This window comes from Purpureocillium takamizusanense, chromosome 3 (assembly GCF_022605165.1).
Source record: "Purpureocillium takamizusanense chromosome 3, complete sequence".
Classification (NCBI taxonomy): domain Eukaryota; kingdom Fungi; phylum Ascomycota; class Sordariomycetes; order Hypocreales; family Ophiocordycipitaceae; genus Purpureocillium; species Purpureocillium takamizusanense.
In genome coordinates, this window is record NC_063070.1 from 375,423 (window position 1) to 393,255 (window position 17,833).

The following is a 17,833-nucleotide window of genomic DNA, read 5'->3' on the forward strand; positions in this document are numbered from 1 at the left end:
GCCGCGGTACCTCAGTACCTGGGCTGCCCGTACTCGCAGGTAGTGATTTGCCGTCTGTGCGGTGGGGTGGGCGCGTCTCGGCCGGGCGGCGGGCGGCGGCGGGCGGTGGCGGGGACGCGGGCGGGTACGGATCCGGTACCTGTCCGTGGCGTACCCGACAAACGGCGGGCGCGGGTGGGAAGGCTACTAACTACCTAGTAAGGTACTACTAGACGCGCGGGCAGAGGAGGGGCATTCCCCCCCCCCTCGGCCGCTTGTGCGCATGGAAATCCCGGGCCCGAGGAGACGGCAATTTCGGGGACGATGATGGATGGATGGATGGATGGATGGATGGATGGATGGGCCGCGGGCGGGTTCCAGTTTCCACCCTGCGACCTTGCCGGTAATGCGTTCCAACAAGGTTCCTGCCGAGAAAGGTTCTCAGAGCGCAGCCCAGCCAAGCCTTGCTTTTTGTCTGTAGCCAAGGTACTCCCCCAAGTCCCACGAGATGTGCAAGATCAAGTCCGTACCCCAACTTTACTTTATCTTGCTTTTCTCCTGCGAAGTACTTGTTTAGAGAGCCATCCGAGGAGGGAGACCGTACTCGTACCGAGGTACTTCGTACTTCCAAGGCAAGGTAGTAAGTAGGTAGCAATTGCTGCTTGGCCTGCATGGTGCGAGCCATCACGAAACACCAAACTAGAAGGACTTGGTCCCTTGTTGTAGTTGTTGGCTGTTCTCATGACCTCACCCAGCATCCCGTCACACATTGATCACATGGATTACACGAATAGCAACATACATATCTACGTACATATCTACATACGATTCGTCTTTCGCAGTGTCAGCTCGTCAACGCGAGCATCTCTTATAAATTAAAAGGTTCCAACCTGTCACCCACACCGCGGACCCGTCTTTACGCCGCATGTGCTTCGTCTCAAGCAGGGATGGAGACAAGGCCTTGTCTCCTCGTCAGTCCAGCGGTACCCTGGCCTTGTCTCACGCCGTTTGAGAACAGAATGCTAAAGCGGGCGTCTGCAAAGTGCCTACGTGCCAAGTTAGTAAGAAGTACAGGAAGAGGTGCCACTGCCGCAGCCGCGACACCGAGCGCTCTCCAAGTCGCTCGACCTACATGTGGGAAAGTGACGGGAGGCGCAGGACTCGACCCCAGGCACAATCTTGTCTCAGCCTTCAACGGGCTGGCTGACGTACCACGACTAGAGCTTGCCCACGACCCCTTCATCCTCGCAGCTGACATGCGGCGGCGTCCAGTCATGCACCCCCCGCACCGTACGTACAGACAAGACCCCAGGAGCGACACGGCCAGGTAACCTGACAGCTCAGATGTGCGACCGCCGCCGCCGCCGCCGCCCTTCCCCTCCTTTAAGATAAGTAAATCGGGGGGCGGCTGTTCCCGGCGAACTGTCATGTGGCCAAGGCGGAGGGAGCAAAGGACCGAAAGAAAAGTGAGGGCTACTGGGAAAGGAACGGAAGAGGGGCCGGGCCCACCAGGGAAGGATGCGTGTGAGACGAGTAACATTCTCCATGAATACACTCGTTCATTAGTATACATCTCGTACGAAGTACTCCGCAGGTACGTTTCAAGCTCCCTTCTGACAGAGTATCACGCTCGTACACTATGCGAAAAGTAACACTTAACTAATTATTCGGTCTGCTCTCTTACGCAAGTCTGACCGTTTGCAGACGCTTCATCAAGCAAAGGTTATCGGCCGGCTAATCATTCATCACCTTGGCCCGTTGGCCTTCCTCACTTCGTCCTACGTCGAGACGAGGGGCACCTACTTGTCCTGTCTTACGTAGAAATAATCAAGTCGCGACAATTCTCTTCGCAAATTCTCTTCGCATACTATCGCTGTCAAACGAAACAGTTGCCTCACGTCTGGCGCGGGAGAGGCTGCCGTGCGAAGACTACATAGATTGCCTGTGCTCGATCTCATCTATAGCCAGAGGTCCAGGCTCCGTGCCAACCTGCCGCACGCTTTGGCGATCTGGACCGCATTCTACCACCTCCTTGCCCATCCTGCCGCCGAAAGGGCCAATACCCCTTCAACGCCCTCGGCCATGAGCCGAACCAGCGGCACTATCCGCCTCCTCTCGCGTGCCATCCCCGCCCGCAGACATAGAAAGTCCTCTAATCTGCGCTGGGACTGTCAGACTGAGATCGCGTGCCACTGTCCCAAATTGGTATCATGCGCAGCGAATTTGAAGCGGCTTTCTGTTCCCAAATCGTGGTCACCGACTGTTGTAACTTGTACTTCTAAACAAGAACAAATGTCAACTCTAGCTGAAGTAACCCATAATCGTTCGCTGTGCATCCTGAGAAAATTGCTGCAGAAGAGGCATCGGGTCCACGTTGGCAGTCGTGAGAAGGGTCTTTGTAGCAGCCGCTACACGACTCGCTGTCTGGCCTTGCAGCGTCTCTGCCTCCAGGGCCTGCGCAATGAAGACAAAGATTTTGCTGGCCTGATTCATTACCGCGGGATGACGCCTGCGAAAAAAGCAGCAGGTTAGCCTCTGAAAACTTCTCTCGTCGCCTCTGCCCTCGCCTGTGGGCTACTTACTGGTCAATAAGCTCGGCCAAGTATGCATACGCATACGGTGCTGCCTCTTCGTCATTGGTGACAGGCAGTGTATCAATCCACTGGGTAATCAGTGTCTGTGCGTCGCCAACGCTTCCCGAGTTGTAGTGCAAAATCTTCGCAATTGCCGCGCAAGCGTTCTCGGTGGCGTAGATGTTGTCTTCATTTCGGGCTTCTGGTACTTGGGTCGCCTGGAAAAGGAACGGAATTGAGTTCCCGAGGAATTGAGTCCACGCCGCACCGCCTCGATGAGCGGCGACGCCAATGCCGTAGGCCGCCGCTTGCCTGATCGCCGGAGACGTGTCTCGGCATCCATCAATCAGCGGTTGCGAGATGTAGTTGGCGTAACGGCTGCTCTCCGGCCCGCAATACTCCAACACATCGTCCATGATACAGAGGCCCCACTGCCTCTGGGTGGGATCGGGAGAGGCGAGAAATCCTTCGTAAGTCGACATGAGCTGCTCCCAAGCCGGCAGGAATGCGACCCCGTGGTGCTTGAAGACGGAGTGGAACGCCTTGTTCATGTCAGACAAGAGGGTCTGGTCATCTTCAATCGCCATCAGGGTCTCCTCGGCCTCATCCTCGACATCATCCGCTGTAGCACCCTCCCTCTCTTCAGCGCGTTGAGCAACCCTGTCCTTGTAATCCTCCAGTGCGGAATGGACTGAGTCGATGAACCGGTTCATGTGTACAGGAGTCAAGCAATCCTTACCAACAACCTGTACTGACTCGTAAAAACATTGGTACATCTCAGCGAGCGTCTCGATGGAGGGCTCCGCCGTAAGGACTTCGAGCAACTTGTCCACCGTTGCATTCCAAAGCCCGGCCAGCTCGTTGGACGGGCAGCCGTACGCCTTCTTGTAGGAGCTCAAGAGCTGCGGCACCAGCTTTGACGAGATATAGCGGACTGGATCGTGGAAGAAAAAGGCCAGGCCAGGTAGAGCAATCTTTTCCATAATGTTGGCCACGAACGGAGCAAAAGCGCCTTCCAGAACCTGTGCGTAGACGACGAGAAGCTCGATTGCCATGTGTTTGTCGTCCATGGTACTCGTGCGAATGCCGATCATCTTGCCCTTGAGCGGGACAAACTCCCAACCATCTTCGCCATTCATTTGCTCCGCCTGCTCATCGTCGTCCAGAAGTTGAATGTCGGCTTTGGCCATGGCGAGCTCTAGAAGCGGGGGCATGACGCTGTCCAAAAAGGGAACGAAGTCCGAGCCAAGCACACGGCACATTCTGCCCCAGCAGTGCATAAGATACTGCGCCTGAGGGTCGTCGGCGTCCGTGATGCTAGTCTGAATGTTGGCGAGCAAGTTGACCAGAGTCATGGCGTCAGGACCCAGCCTCTCGCGCCCAACGGCCAGAGCAATTAGGGTGGCGCACTCCATGGCCTTGGCACGAAGAAGCCTGTACTCCTTCTCATTCTGGTTTTGGAGGACGTTGACGAGCAAGGGCATCAATGTGTCGTAGTACTTCGCAAATGCTGCTTCGGCGGCATCAGCGATGGTCGCGATGGTGGACAACGCCTGCTCCTGGACAAAGCGCTTGTCGCTTTGAAGGAGTTGGAACAGATGAGACAGTAGCTCGTCAAGGTATGGCTCGAGGATGGACTTCTCCGCCTCTTCGCAGAAGTTGACCAGGGCAGCAGCAGCATGAGACTTGACACGTGCTTCGGGAGAATCAAGGACCGGGACAATGGCCTTCAATACCCGATCATAGAAGTCCGTCTGCATCTTGGGAGCAAAATCCGTGCTCATCTGGCCCAGCGCATTGCAGCCAGCCCAGCGCACGCGGGGATGGGGGTCCTGCAGTGCTGGAATGACCAGGTCAAGAACCTGGCTGAGCTCTCCGATCATGAGATCGCGGCAGCCTTCCGAGATGGCAGAGATGGCCATCAGAGCTGCATGGCGGTCGCGCCAGGCCATAGATGTCATCATTCGGGGCAGCCAGTTGAAAGTTGGAGCTAGTATAGTCTGGCCACCGAGTTTGTTGGCGAGACGATCCATCGTTTGCTCGCCAGCGACATGGTTCTGGTCGCTCTCATCTTGATCAAGCTGTAGAATTGGTCAGCAAGTGATGATGTGACTGACGAAGGTTATTCTACTCACATCGTCGGAAGCTAGCCACTCTGCGGCATCGTCGTCGTCTTCGCCTAGGTCAGTCATCAGGCTCAGACATTGAGTGATCATGTCGGTCGTATACGAAGCATCTTTTCTGCACATAGACGGCGCATAATCGGCAAATGTAGCCATGAGCTCAAGAGCATTCTGTCTGCAGACGTTGTCGAGTTCCTTGTCCTGGATGACAGACACGCTGAACTGAACGAGATTTTGGAACAGGTGCTTGAACATCTTGGGGGCCGTCTCGGCAAGATCAATGAGCGCGACGAGAGCCTTGCTCAGGTCTTCCGAGTCTTGGCTCTCTTTGATTGGAGGGAGAATATTTAGGACGTCGGGTATAAGAGCATAGTATTTGGCCTGCGATTTCTTGGAGATGGTTCGGAAGAAGGCAGCAAAGGCCTCCATGGCGGCTAGACGCACCTGCAAAAAAAGAAGGGAAGCAAATCGTTAGCTCATGATTCCGCATGACAGGTGCGCGAAGGCTTTAATCATACCATTACAGCGTCATCCTTGAATCCCTTTTGGAAGGCCTGGAGGACGGCCTCCTCATGCTGCTTCTCGATGATGCTAGGTGTTGTGGTGAAGACGCGGAAAGCGTTGTCTCGCTTGTCAGCCTCCGGGGCTTGGCTGAGTTGAAATAGGGCACCCAGAAGCTCCGGCCAGGAATCATCTACCAACGCAAGACCATTAGCGCTCTGGCGCACAGGTTTGTCCGGCAGGACAAGGCATGCTGACTGACTGTTATCTGTATACTGGCGCGCTACCTCAGCCACGGCATCGCTGATTTTGTTGCGGACCATGCGATCGGCTTCGGTAGCAAGAGTCTCGAGAAGCTTTTGACGGATAACCATGGCCTGGTCCTTGGATAGAGAGTAGAACATGTCTACATTCTCACCAGACTCAATCTTCCGGGTTTTAGAGGCAATCCGTCGAAAAATAACGGCGGCAAACGAGCGTGTCTAGCAATATCATGATCAGCAACACGAAACGCATGACGAGAGCGGCGCATGTTGAGTCAAGGCAGCGAGGCTCCCGCAGGCGTGCCTTGGCCAGGCTCTCGATGGAAAACACTCACCGCATTGTCTCCGGCGCCCTGAATTTGCTCGGCCAGGCCCATCAGCAGCACCTCGGGCCTCGTACCAGTCCAGCTGTTCTGCAAGTGCTCTTCTGCCTGGGAGCGGATGCCATTGTCGGCAGACTGGAGGGCCTGGAGCAGCTGGGTGAGCTCGGCGTGAACTTCGGGGGAAAGGAGAGACATGATCGCGACGGCTCGAGGGCGGCAGCGCCGTGCAACCTATGTCGGGTACGCGAGACGGCTATCTCGCGGGCGGAATCGTCGACTGGATCGCGCAGGGAGGCGGACTGCAGGAAGTTTGCGGCGCTCGATGACCCGGAGCAGTGGTGGGAAAAGAAGAGGAAAGGCTCCCAGACGGAGGTGGACTTTTGGTGGGCGGGAGAAAGTGGGGGAGGGGAAGTTCTGCGTCTGGGTCAGTCAAATGCGCGCCGCCCGCGAAACCAGCCGGCCAACAACAGCCAACGTCGTTGCCTGTGGCGCCAGATAGGCAAGGCGAGGCAAGGCGCGACACGATGGGGATTCCGTACGATAGATATAGCGTGCGTGTCGCGCAGTCTTATGGCCCAAGTTGGGCAACGTCTGCAGAGGTTGCGGGCAGCTGCTGGCTCGCGTTGCCGTGACGGGCAGCAACAAAGGGAGACAGACGGGTTTGTTAGCGGAACAAAACAGCCGAACGTCACCTTTCGGTGGAGCAGCGAAAGCGTGGTGGGAATTCCATGTCGACAATTTTTTAGCCCATGGGCACCAGCCACGAACGCCCGGCGCGTCCAGCGAGGAGGTACTAGCGTACTAACATAATACATGCCTAAGGTAGTAGGTAGGTAGGTACACCAGCTGTGTTGTGCTAGCGTTGTCACGAGCCGCGAATCGTGGCGGCGTGCTGGCCTATACTTCGGCCGAGGGGCGTGACGGCCACACTCATGGTAGTAATGTACTTCGTGCTGGAGCACAGTACATCAGACTGCTCGAACGGCTTGACCCTCACGCCTCCCTCCCAGGATCGCGCCTGTCCAAGCGTTCGACGTCTTGGTTCCCAACGTACTAAAGCAAGCAGACCCTTTGTCCTCCTTGCTTGGCGCGAGGCTGCGGCGATCGAAGCACGCTGTGCATGCCAAACGAAGCGCTCATTACCTTAGTATTATCCTCGTACGAAGTACTTCGTATGTAACCTTGAGTCCCGTTTGCCAAACACCGCTCCCTGTTCCCTAGTACAAGCGCCTTTGACGTACCTAAGGTAATGGTAGACCGCCCTGGAAAGACAAAGGGATCACAACGTACTAAGAACTCTGCGTACAACAGCCCAGATCCCGTGCCGTAGATTTGCAAAAGCCCATGTGCGCCGACCATGAGTTAGGCACTCAGTAGGTACTAAGGCAAGGTAGAAACCCACGTAGGTGCAAAGGACGTGGGTACAGTACTTCTACGGAGGGCGTTGTCGTGGCGGCGCTCCACAACTGATGAGGGGCTCCAAGAGGGCGAGCTCATCGCCGCCCACTGGAATCCGCCAGCCACGAGGCGCGGGGTAGCAACAGCGCAGTGACGTTTTGGCGACACCAGCTCTGCTGGAGACCTCAAACCTTCTGCACACTAACACTACCTACCTACTCCCCACCGTCTTGTCATACCTACCTCCCTACCTACTCGTCCTCCTATCGCTCAATCGAATAAGCGACTATCCTCGCGTCACTACCGTATCCAACTACCTGGCTCACCAAGCATCTCCAGGGTTGCTTACTTGCTCCTAGCTGATAAGAGAGTGCTCACTTGGCATCGCCGGTCCTTCCGTACGGATCGCGACGCACTCCCCGACTACTCTCCTCCTCGTCCATCGCCACTCGAGAAGCGCCCGTCGATACAGATAATACCCGCCCGAGACTGCCTGGGAAGCTTCAGCAAAGGCGAGAAGAACTACTTCACGCCGCTCTCTCGGCTTCGGATCCTCGAGAGGAAGCTGAGTGTGTTTGTAGCGGCCACCCAGTGCGGGCCGAAACCAGAATGGACGCATCCTCGGGCGCTGACCCGAGAGACGTGGGAGACGCGGATACCCCAGCGCGGGCACAAGCTACAAATGTTGTCGGTTCCTCTTCACTCGGCTCTCACCAGTCCGGTCCTCCACAGCGTTCACCCTCGTCGTCCAGCATAAACAAAGCGGCGCACCGCCAGAGCTTCGCCGAAAATCTCCGCAACATGCCTCCATCGCCTCGACATCGGCACCCATCCTTGACCCAAGCTGCGGTTCAGGATCTCATGAACCACCCACCCTCGGGCAGCAAGCATACCAACCCCCGATTTGCTGGGCGAGACTGGCGCGATATCGCCATCGGGGAGCTGACCTCTCCCGACGACATTCGCTGGATCGACATGGACAGTAGCGTTGAGGAGGCGACTATCGTAAGTGCTGCCCTCGCCGCCTATCTCTGACGAAGCGCGAGGCCTTTGCATGCCGATCCGTAGCTGCTTCTACAACCTCGCGATCTGACCGGTCACTAGGCACTTCTCAAGAGCAAAACCAACGTCGTTCTCATACGAGAGGATGCGTCGTCGACCACCGCCATTTCCACCTTTGACTACAGCGATCTGAACGCCTACCTTCTCGTGGTGGTTGGTCTGTCTCGGCCCGATGGTGAGCAGCTGCAGCTTTTCAATCGCATCATGAGCACTGCCCAGCAAGGAGGCCGGATCGCCCTCCGAGAGATCCAACCCATCTGTAGGCAGGACCCAATTGTCAACGTCGTGTCCACGAGTAACCTTGCGCACGCTATCGAGATACTCGGGAGCGGAATCCACCGAGTTTTGGTTACCGGGGCCTCCGGTTCTGTGGTGGGGGTCCTCAGCCAGCTTCACATGGTCGACTTCTTCTGGAACGAGGGAGTCAACTTCCCAACCATTGATCGTCTGTACCCGGTGCTTCTTCGCGATCTCGCCATCGGGACACACAAGATCATATCGGTGAAGTAGGGCAGCTCGAGCGTTCGCGAGTGGGGGAACAACGGCCAATGCTGACGCAATTGCTAGTTCCGACGCGCCTCTCTCGGACGCCTTGATACTCATGAATGACGAAGGCCTCACAAGCATTGCCGTGGTTGACAACGGGCAGAACGTGGTTGGCAACATCTCATCCAAAGACGTCCGTCATTTGACCACCACATCGAGCGCACCCCTACTCAACGATTCATGCATGCACTTCATCTCCGTCATTCTAAACGAGAGGGGTGTGGAGAAGGGGCAGGACACACTCCCTGTATTTTACGTGAACCCGTACTCGACTCTGGCTCACACGGTAGCGAAACTCGTTGCCACCAGGTCACACCGAATGTGGGTTGTGGAATCTGCATCACCGTCACCGTCTGCGCCAGCAACACCGCTGATGGGACCGCAAACCCACGTGAGCGGTGCCCCGCCGTCGAACCAGGCGCCGCCGTCCCCTGTGCCAACCGTCGCAGTCCCAGCCTCAGCTATGGCCGGAGCGCGCATCTCTGGGAAGCTGAGCGGCGTCGTCTCTTTGACAGACATTCTCAACATGTTTGCCAAGTTCAGTGGGTTGCATCCCTCGGATCCGGGGGAGCAAAGGGCCAGACGTCGAAGGAGCTCGAGCAGTTCGGTGCGGCCGAGCTTGGAGTCGTCTCGGGCAAGCATTGATGTTCGCCGGTAGCGAGGACTTGATGAGCTGGGGTTCCGAGAAGTGAGCATGTCAAGGAGCGCGGGCGGGGCACGCTTCGCTGCGTAACCGTCTCGCTCAGGCAGTACCGTGCTGAGGAAGACTGTCGACGAGAGTTGTGCTAGTTGTCATGCCAGACAAACTCGACGACTTGCTAACCCCTTCCATTTGGTTGACTTACCCGCGCAGTTTAGGTCTGCAACGGGAATAGTCTTAGGACTCTGCACGTAAGCAGGCCCAGCTCTGCAACAGTCGCAAGACTTGGCGGACACGCAGCCAGGGGCAGATGCTGAAAACGACCGTTGCCCGGGGTAGAATGTTTCTGGGGATCCAGGCAGCTCGACCACCCAGCCTGACCGGCGCAGTCGACAGGCCGGAGCGGAATCTGGATGACCGGCCGCTGCGGCCCCAAGTTTCCTTGTGTTAGTTATCGTCGAGTGAGCGACGAGAGGGTGCCATGTTGTATGCCTCTCCGCTCGCTGCACTGACGACTCAACACTGTACCTTAGTATATTATTGAATCGCAAACCCTGCGTGTGGTATGATCGTTACTCTTGTGAGCAACCTACACGCTCGGGAGTGATGGCGATGGATGACGCCTAGATGGGTCCTTGGGGGCCGCCGGCCCAGCGTGCCGTGGCGCCCTTGGGTGGGTGGCGAAACCCGCTGCCCAAAACGTCCATGAACGCTGGGGCTTACGCCACCCCAGCACCAGCACCGGGCGCCCGCCGTGCATTCACTCACTCACGTTCAATGTCGACGCCGTTGACTCACGCTCTCATCGCTCGACCTGTTTCATCTTTTCTCGTCGGCAACGTCGTCACAACCCGGACCCGAGACCGCAGCAAGCGACAACCATCTTGACTCTCCATCTCCCTGTGGCTCTATCACCATTGCAAAGCATCCGTCTTCCACCACATCTTCTCCATCGCCGCCCTCGGATCTGCCTGCCTAGGGTCACGAGAAGAGCTCCCAAACGACCACACCCGGCAAAGGCCTCAGCACCAATGGAAGCGTCGCCGCCCAGCTCGTCCCCTTGCATCTTCGCCAACACTCTTGTATCGCGACATGAGTGACGCAGGGAGCGCCGCCAGTATCACTCCGGCGCGCCGCGGCGACAATGACCGGCCCCCGAGGCTTGGCGACTTTGACAAGCTGCAAGGCCGTACCGCCTCGTTGCCCGTCTCGGGGGAGTTCAAGTCCAAGGAGAGGACGTGGCCCCGCTGGTTCAGCGAGGGCGTCTCGCCTGCTTCCCCGACGCCATCGGACTCATCTCTCAAGCTGGGGGACTTTCGCGGAATAGTCTCACTTCTCAGAGTCGGCGAGGGCCTGGACGCTCCTCATGAGAAGCGCCCCTTGGACAGACAAGAGCTCCACCGACTGGCCAATATCAGCCGCGCCGCTTCTCCTATTTCACACTCGGATCCAATCCCAATTCCCTCGCGTCCCGACGGCGGGCTTCACCCGCCGTCCGGATTACAAGATGACGATCCCCTTTCGGCTACCGACCCTGTACATGAGTCCGGGTCCTCAAGATCCACGATTGATGCCTCGAGTACTCCCGGCACCACCCCTCCAGAGCCAGACTTTTGCTCGGCTCAACGTCCTGCATCATCGCAACTCTGTCCAGCAAAACGAACGGCCGCGAGGCCTAGCACGCTGCAACAGATCCTATCATACCAGAAGACGAAATACGGGCCTTTAATCCCCGTGTACGGCCAGGTGGCTTCCACGGCACAGAAACACGAGTCGCTGATGAACGGCCTCGTGCGACATCGGGTACTGGACGCCGAAAACGCACTTCTCTTCCCAGCCACGACATCCAACGGCATCCACGTATTCCTCGACATGTCCAACATCAGTATTAGCTTCCATAATGCTCTCCGGGACAGGTTCTCGGTGGGCGTCGAGGCACGTTTCGTGCCTCTTCCCTCACTGAACCTGCAGTTTCTCACGGAAATCCTCGTGCGCGGCCGTTCAGCCGTGTCACTCAATGTCGGATGCTCTGTGCCCCCGCGGCGGGCGGAGCCGCGCTTCGTCGGCCAACTACGGAGTTTGGGCTATCACGTAGACTTGAGGGAGCGAAGGCCAGTGCTGGAACCGAGTGTGCCGCATCGTGTGCCGCGCGGGCAGGCTCCCGCCGCCGTGTTCGCAACCTCGTCCTCGTCTGACGAAATGTCTTCGGGGACTGCCGCCGCCGCCGCCGCCGTCCGCTACGTGGAGGATTTGGTGGATGAGGTGCTGCAGACCCGCATCGCCGAGTCTGTTATGGAGTGCTTCCAGCGCCAAGGCACAATTGTCCTCGCGACTGGCGATGCTCAGCCAGCTAAGCACTCGGACGGCTTCTTGACCTACGCCATTCGGGCTCTGAAAATGGGCTGGAATGTTGAAGTAGTGTCTTGGAAAAACAGCTTGTCCTCACACTGGCGGAATCCCGCATGGGCCGCCAACTGGGGCACCAGATTCCGTGTCATTGAGCTGGATCCTTTTTTGGATGAGCTACTGGCTTGTCCCACAACATCAACGCGATCTTGCTACGAGAGCGATGGCGCATCACGTGTTAAGCCGGGGAGACTCAAGGATACTTAAATCAGCCACAGAGGGCATGGTATGACAGGCCGTACACTTTTGAGAATAGTAAATAACATAAATCATTGAAATAACAACTAAAAATAAACATCTAAACTCCATGAGGCATGTACGCTTGATGTTGCGGAGACCGCATCAACGACAAGAGTGAGTTGGCCGCAACTTGGCATAAAGCAAACGAAGGCGGAGGGAAACTGGCGCGATCGGGGAGCGTGTGACGGATGATGGCCCGAAAGGATGCTACTGCTCACAGTGAGAAGCCCCAATGATTCCCCAGAATCCTTCTGTGTTGAAGGTGCCTGCATTGTTCTCCTTCCAGCGATCGTTGAAGGCCGAAAAGAGGATAACGTCTCCAGGGGTGTTCGAGAACTCTTGCCTGATGGAGCTCAGTGCCGCCTTCTGGTTCTCCAGACTTGGCACCGCCAGTCCGTTCCGCTGCCCCTTCATCGGCCAGCCGGTTTCAGTGACGACGACGTTTTTAGGGCTCGGCAGTGCGTCCTTGACTCCGCCCACTGTTTTGCGTAGCCACTGACCGGCCTCGGCCGCCGTCACATCTTTATCGAAGAAGGCGTGTGCGTTGATAGCGCAGTAATCGGATGCACTGCAGAGCTCTGGGTGCGCCATGGCGGCCGTGAAGGTGTCGACAGTCACCACCGGGCCCTTGTATCCGGCTTCGCGGAGCGTTGAGCGCACAGACCTGACTGCCGACACGACCTGATCTGCCGTGGCTTTTCCATTGTTGACAAGCTCGTTTCCGACACTGACGGTGTGGATCATGTCCCAGTCGCCGTTAACGGCAGAGGTAATGATTTTCGCCTCGTTTTCGACTTGCTGTGGATCCCAGATGCCGACAAAGAGCTTCATACCCAGAGCTTTGGCAGCGGAGTAAACGTTTTGGACTTGATCACAGTCCGTACCGTAGATGCGCACCAAGGAATATTGCTTGGCAAGGTGGCCCAGGTCACACTCGATCTCCGCCTTTGACTTGCACTGATGATCTGCTCGGTACGGTGCGTACGAGATTCCATAGCGCTCCGATGTTGGGGGAGCAGAGCTCGAGTCCGATTGATCGGACTGCGTGCCTTCGTGTGACTCCTGAGGAGCAGGGAGGTCGGGGACGGTGGCCGCAGTTGGTTCCGGGCGTGAGGACATGGCCTGGGCCGAAGGTTGAGAGCCCTGCGCTGAGGCATGACTATCCTCTGCCGGCTCCGGTGTGGGCGGCTTCTTGGATTCCGGTGCTGGCGGTGGTGGCAGCGGTGCTGCAGCAGCAGTAGTCTCGCTGGCGTGCTGAGTTGGAAGGAGCAGGGTCTGTGTCGACAGGGGAGCAGTCGCGGAGGCTTTCACCGCTGAAGCTTTGTCGTGGCCGAGGGCCAAAGACGTTGGTAGCAGCAGCACGCTCTCCGTAGCTGTCTCAACTGGCTTGCCGTCGCTATCGACCCAGACAAGAACTTGGGGAACGCGCGTGGCCTCCCTTACTGTCGAGTCATAGAAGATGATGTCGTCGCCATCGGCGCCATCACGACGCAAAAGCGTCTTGCCTACAGAGGCGTCAGCTATTGGGGCAGCTCACACAACGGGAGGTGTGCGTCGGGGCATCAGAAACTCACTGGCAGGGTGGCAGACGGCCAGACGGCCCAGCACAACGGCTGAGAGGAGTAGTCGTGCCCAGGCCATTGGAACGGACAATGGAAACGAAAGCCACGAGTACGTCGGCGACAAGAAAATTGCCCGGAAGCCTTCAGTGCGCGGGCGCGCGTGGGAGGAAAAAGAGCCGATGCTCGTAGATCGAAAGTAAGAGACTAGATTGAATGATAGAAGCGCAGGTAGCGAGCGACAGAAAAGGAGCGTAGCTATCCTAGGGTTACGCGACGGTGTGGAGGGATGAACGAAGGACAAACACCAGAAACAGAGTCGACGACGAACAGCCGGATGTGAGACGCGACAGACGTGAGGACGGGTCAGACGAGCATCGAGGAAGGACGAAGCCGCCGCATTAAGACCCGGGCAGCCGGCACAGGCGTTGCCAGGGCACAGCGGCAGTTGCGCTCGAGGCCCTGGCCAGGGCTACTCCGCGGTCCATCACCCGGGGCGGCCATCATACCCTCATCAATAAACACGCGCCGACGAGGTATGTGCCACCCAGTGTCGTTGGTGAGGTCGGAATGCTGGTGTTCCAGGTTGGGGCTGCCACGGGACGCCGGTCGAGTCCGGGGCAAAAGGGGGAGGGAGGGAGAAGGGGAGGGGGGAGGGCTTGGAGGGGCAGGGGCCTACTGACTACCTAAGCGAGCATACTTGAACAACCAATTTTGTCTCACAAGCCTTTGCTGTCCTCCTCATCGTCCCTGCTCTCTTTCTTCCAAGCTGCTTCCTTCTCCTTCTCCTCCCTTTTTTCCCTTGTGTCGCGTTACCGAACACACTATACTACCAACCTGCACAATACCTTCTTGGTACTGACCTCCACCGGCAGGCAGGCTACGTCATGCCCTCGTGGGCAGCTTGACGCAGCCGTCGCCCCTGTCAACCGCCGCATTTCTCCATCGTGATGCGCTCAAGGCACCTCTGGCCAGGAAACCCCCGTCTTTGCATGCCGCAAGACCTGTCGTTGCCTCGGTGTGACGAATGCTTGCATTGCATCGCTAACGAGCCGCCTGGTCGTCGCCATTGCTTTGCCTGTTCTCGATCCTTGCCTGGCTTGGTGAATGCATCCCTGCATCATCGTCATCGTAGAAACGAGACAGGCTGGCAATCATGTCTGCTGGGGGCTGGGCGACATGCCGATTCAGCGCCCATCCGCCTCCCGATTTCAACTGGCAGCGTGTCGCGTCGCATTGGACCGGGTCATGAGTCCCTTGTGTCAGTCGACCTTCCCAACAGCGACACAGTGAACCAGCTGGGCGCACAATGCAACTTCTATTTATTAGTCATTAAGTTTTCGCAACCGGAGTACAGTATGCCGCCTCTTTCTTTTGTACAGCCCCGCGCCGTCTTGGGGGTTGGACGTTGGTGTCCTCCTTCCGCCTCGTTGGCCCATGCCGTCTGGGCGCGCCTCGTCTCCAGTCGGGGCCTTTGCCCACATCGTATCAGCACGCTGTCCCGCGCAAGTCGGCAAGTGAGTCCCTCAAAAGTCCTCACTGTTGGTCTCTCAGGCCGACTTGCTACTCCCTTTACGGGTCATGACTTTGGTGATGGCGTGCCGGATCGTGACGCCCGCCTTCTCGATGTCCTTCTTCGAGAGAGCCGATGTGATGCACACCTTCAGCGCCGGTTGTGCGTACCAGTCGCCATCCTTGGCCGCAATGGCATAGTGGTAAGGTCTGTTCTTGAACCTTGCAACTAAGACGCCATTCGCTAGTGCCTGCATCGCGCCTAGTTAGCATAGAGAAGCATCTTCCTGTTGCATGCGCGTGCTACGCGACCCACCTCATCTGCACATTCCATCAGGAGGCGTTCCTGGTCGTCAACGCTCAGCTTCCTCGCCTTGATAACCTCGGGTTTGAGCACCAAGAGCATGACGGGGTTCTCAGGCGCGCTGGTACACATAACCCAGTCGCTGCGAGGGTCAAGCTGGGCTCTCATCGCCTTGACGTTGTCCCGGCATTGCGTAAGGATATCCGGGTTGGCCTGCAGCAGGTGCACCGTTTCGCTTGACGTCATTGCCAGCATGGCTGGTAGAGCGGCCGAGAACGTGTATGCCGACGAGGTAATGCGCTGGTGCTCTACCACGTCTTTGGTTCCGCAACAGAAGCCACCACCGGCGCACAGCGGTCCCGACAAAGACCCGACAATCATGTCCACCTGCTGGGGGTCCACGTTTTGCGCTTCCGTGAGGCCGCGACCCGTCCGACCGAGAACACCAAAAGACCATGTCTCATCGAGGATGATCCGGAACTTGTACTTTTCCTTGAGCTCGACCAGCTTGGGCAAGTCGATGGAGTCGCCCAAGGTCTCGAACAAGCCCTCTGTGACGATGAATCTCCGAGTGAGTTTCTTGGCCTTGGCCTGCTCCTTGACCACGGCCTGCATCACCTTTTCCAGATGTGCCATGTCCCCGTGGTTGTACCACTTGATGTGGCTCCGCGAGGCCTGCAGTCCCTTGCGGATGGAGTAGTTGACAGCCTTGTCAGCAATAATAACATCACCGCGCTTGCAGAAGGCGGGGATAACACTGGAGATGGTCGAGAAGGACTGTGCGTAGACTATGCAGCCTTCTGTGCCCAGGAAGTTGGCGATATCCGCTTCGGCCTTGACGTGGACATCCTGCGTGCCGTAAAACTGCGGCGGCCCGCAGGGTCCGACCCCATAGGTTCGCAAGGTTTGGATTGCCTTCTCCTTTATCTGCTCGTTGGCATTGAAGTTATAGAAATTGTACGACGCGAGGTTCGTAACGGTGCGGCCGGTGGCGAGCTTGACCTTGGGGCCAGGCGGCCTGGGATCACGAGGGTCGTCAGTCTTGCGGGTCTCGACATCATCAAGCAGCAGGGACGCCGCCGAGGAATGGTAATTACCCAACGATGACGGGAACTTTGTCTCCGTCGGCCTCCTCGAGCGATGTCCTCTCCGCAACAAGCGGCTCAGGGGTCCATTCATCGACCAGCTCATCGATTTCCTGCGCACCCTATTGCATCAGCGGTGCGGTCGCAACAGAGGTGGCGCGCTACCTACGTCTTCTCTCAGTTTCACGTAGTTGAGCTTATGGGTAGAATAGGAAGGCGACAGTAGGTATCGGATAAAGAAGAGCACGAGGATGAGTTCGATGGCGGACCGCACAGGGTCGTTCTGGTAGCTTGACTGGATGTACCGCACCAGCACAGCCGAGCCGGGCACCTTTTGGAAATTCAACCACGCATGCTGCAGCGCTTGGCCCAGCCGCGCCTGTAGTGCCTCGAACTCCATGTATGCGTCGAGAGGGGGAGGGCGACGGGCTGACGGGAGTCTCGAGGTTGACGCTTCCGAGGTTGTCTTTGTCCGGTCGACGATGGACGGGAATTGGTGGCGCCTGGACTCGCAGAACTGGAGCAGCACAGGGGCATTCGGGTGCGTCGGGGCGGCCCCACTGCATTTACCAAGGTGCCTACCTACCTAGGTACTACTAGGTACCTTACTAAGGTAAAGATGGATGGGGCTCATTCACTGCATGTACCTACCAAGCGGTGGACAGAAAAAGAGGCACCGCAATTACAACTTTGCGGGCGAAACGATCAAAGCGTGGCAGAAATCCTCCACGAAAATAACGATAAGCGCAATAAAAATCGCCTTCTTTTAACACGATATTAATCAAGTCCCTTAAAGAAGATTATAGCTTCTTTTTTTTTATCCTCTATAGCTATTCTGTCTATGGTAGAGGGGGCGAGGAATTTCGCGGTGCCTCTTTTTCTGTCTACCGCTTGCCTACTTACCTTAGTACCGTACTTGTATCTCCTTGCTTCAATCCAGGTACTTGGTACCTACCTAGGTACCTAGTAGTACGTAGAACCAGGTCCATCATGTTCCCATCAGGGGGCCTGCCCCGGCTGCGGGCCAGCCGCCACCCCTTGGCAGAACGCCCGCGACCCGTCATGAATTAGTAGAGTGAGTGTCGCTGCACGAGCAGGGCACATCACGCGTTACCTGTAGGTACAGTAAGTTAATACTGCCTTAGGTACCTTAGCCAGGCGCGTGGCGCTGAACTGGGCGGTTAGTGACGCCGCCGACTCGGCCGACTTTGTTTTGCCGCCACACCTCTGATGAATTGATGTCACGATCAAAGGTCTCAACGATCCGGACCCCTTTGACTACTACTAACTTACATACCGTGTACTACACTACTGCGGTA

The 17,833-nt window shown here is 57.2% G+C and overlaps 5 protein-coding genes across 7 annotated transcripts; 2 read left to right on the top strand and 3 right to left on the bottom strand.

The window, feature by feature from the left end:
- Window positions 1–1,798: 1,798 nt before the first annotated feature.
- Window positions 1,799–6,461, bottom strand: PSE1 (importin subunit beta-3). Of its 2 annotated transcripts, XM_047984791.1 has the most exons (6): window positions 5,775–6,461; window positions 5,439–5,658; window positions 5,194–5,369; window positions 4,688–5,119; window positions 2,562–4,633; window positions 1,799–2,488 (listed from the first exon to the last, which is right to left on the bottom strand). In XM_047984791.1, exons 1-6 carry the CDS (start codon window positions 5,955–5,957, stop codon window positions 2,281–2,283), a joined length of 3,291 nt encoding a protein of 1,096 aa, XP_047840766.1. In that variant the 5' UTR covers window positions 5,958–6,461; the 3' UTR covers window positions 1,799–2,280. The 2 variants fall into 2 exon arrangements, with proteins under 2 accessions (XP_047840766.1, XP_047840767.1); XM_047984792.1 differs by having other exon boundaries at window positions 5,439–5,797.
- An 843-nt stretch (window positions 6,462–7,304) lies between these two features.
- Window positions 7,305–9,977, top strand: SDS23 (cell separation during budding). The gene is made up of 3 exons (XM_047984793.1): window positions 7,305–8,165; window positions 8,265–8,728; window positions 8,790–9,977. The coding sequence occupies exons 1-3, from the start codon at window positions 7,770–7,772 to the stop codon at window positions 9,424–9,426; spliced, it is 1,497 nt and encodes a 498-aa protein (XP_047840768.1). The 5' UTR covers window positions 7,305–7,769; the 3' UTR covers window positions 9,427–9,977.
- A 210-nt stretch (window positions 9,978–10,187) lies between these two features.
- JDV02_003644 (uncharacterized protein) lies at window positions 10,188–12,093 on the top strand. Its single transcript, XM_047984794.1, has one exon. The coding sequence runs from the start codon at window positions 10,501–10,503 to the stop codon at window positions 12,019–12,021; it is 1,521 nt and encodes a 506-aa protein (XP_047840769.1). The 5' UTR covers window positions 10,188–10,500; the 3' UTR covers window positions 12,022–12,093.
- Window positions 12,094–12,261: 168 nt separating this feature from the next.
- Window positions 12,262–13,695, bottom strand: LCB1_1 (Serine C-palmitoyltransferase; the record flags this gene model as incomplete). The annotated part of the gene is made up of 2 exons (XM_047984795.1): window positions 12,262–13,559; window positions 13,629–13,695. The coding sequence occupies 2 exons, from the start codon at window positions 13,693–13,695 to the stop codon at window positions 12,262–12,264; spliced, it is 1,365 nt and encodes a 454-aa protein (XP_047840770.1).
- A 584-nt stretch (window positions 13,696–14,279) lies between these two features.
- On the bottom strand, window positions 14,280–17,153 carry LCB1_2 (Serine C-palmitoyltransferase). 2 transcript variants are annotated; one of them, XM_047984796.1, is made up of 3 exons: window positions 16,684–17,153; window positions 16,527–16,627; window positions 15,385–16,447 (listed from the first exon to the last, which is right to left on the bottom strand). In XM_047984796.1, exons 1-3 carry the CDS (start codon window positions 16,912–16,914, stop codon window positions 15,388–15,390), a joined length of 1,392 nt encoding a protein of 463 aa, XP_047840771.1. In that variant the 5' UTR covers window positions 16,915–17,153; the 3' UTR covers window positions 15,385–15,387. The 2 variants fall into 2 exon arrangements, with proteins under 2 accessions (XP_047840772.1, XP_047840771.1); XM_047984797.1 differs by adding an exon at window positions 14,280–15,376 and having other exon boundaries at window positions 15,442–17,153.
- Window positions 17,154–17,833: the final 680 nt, after the last annotated feature.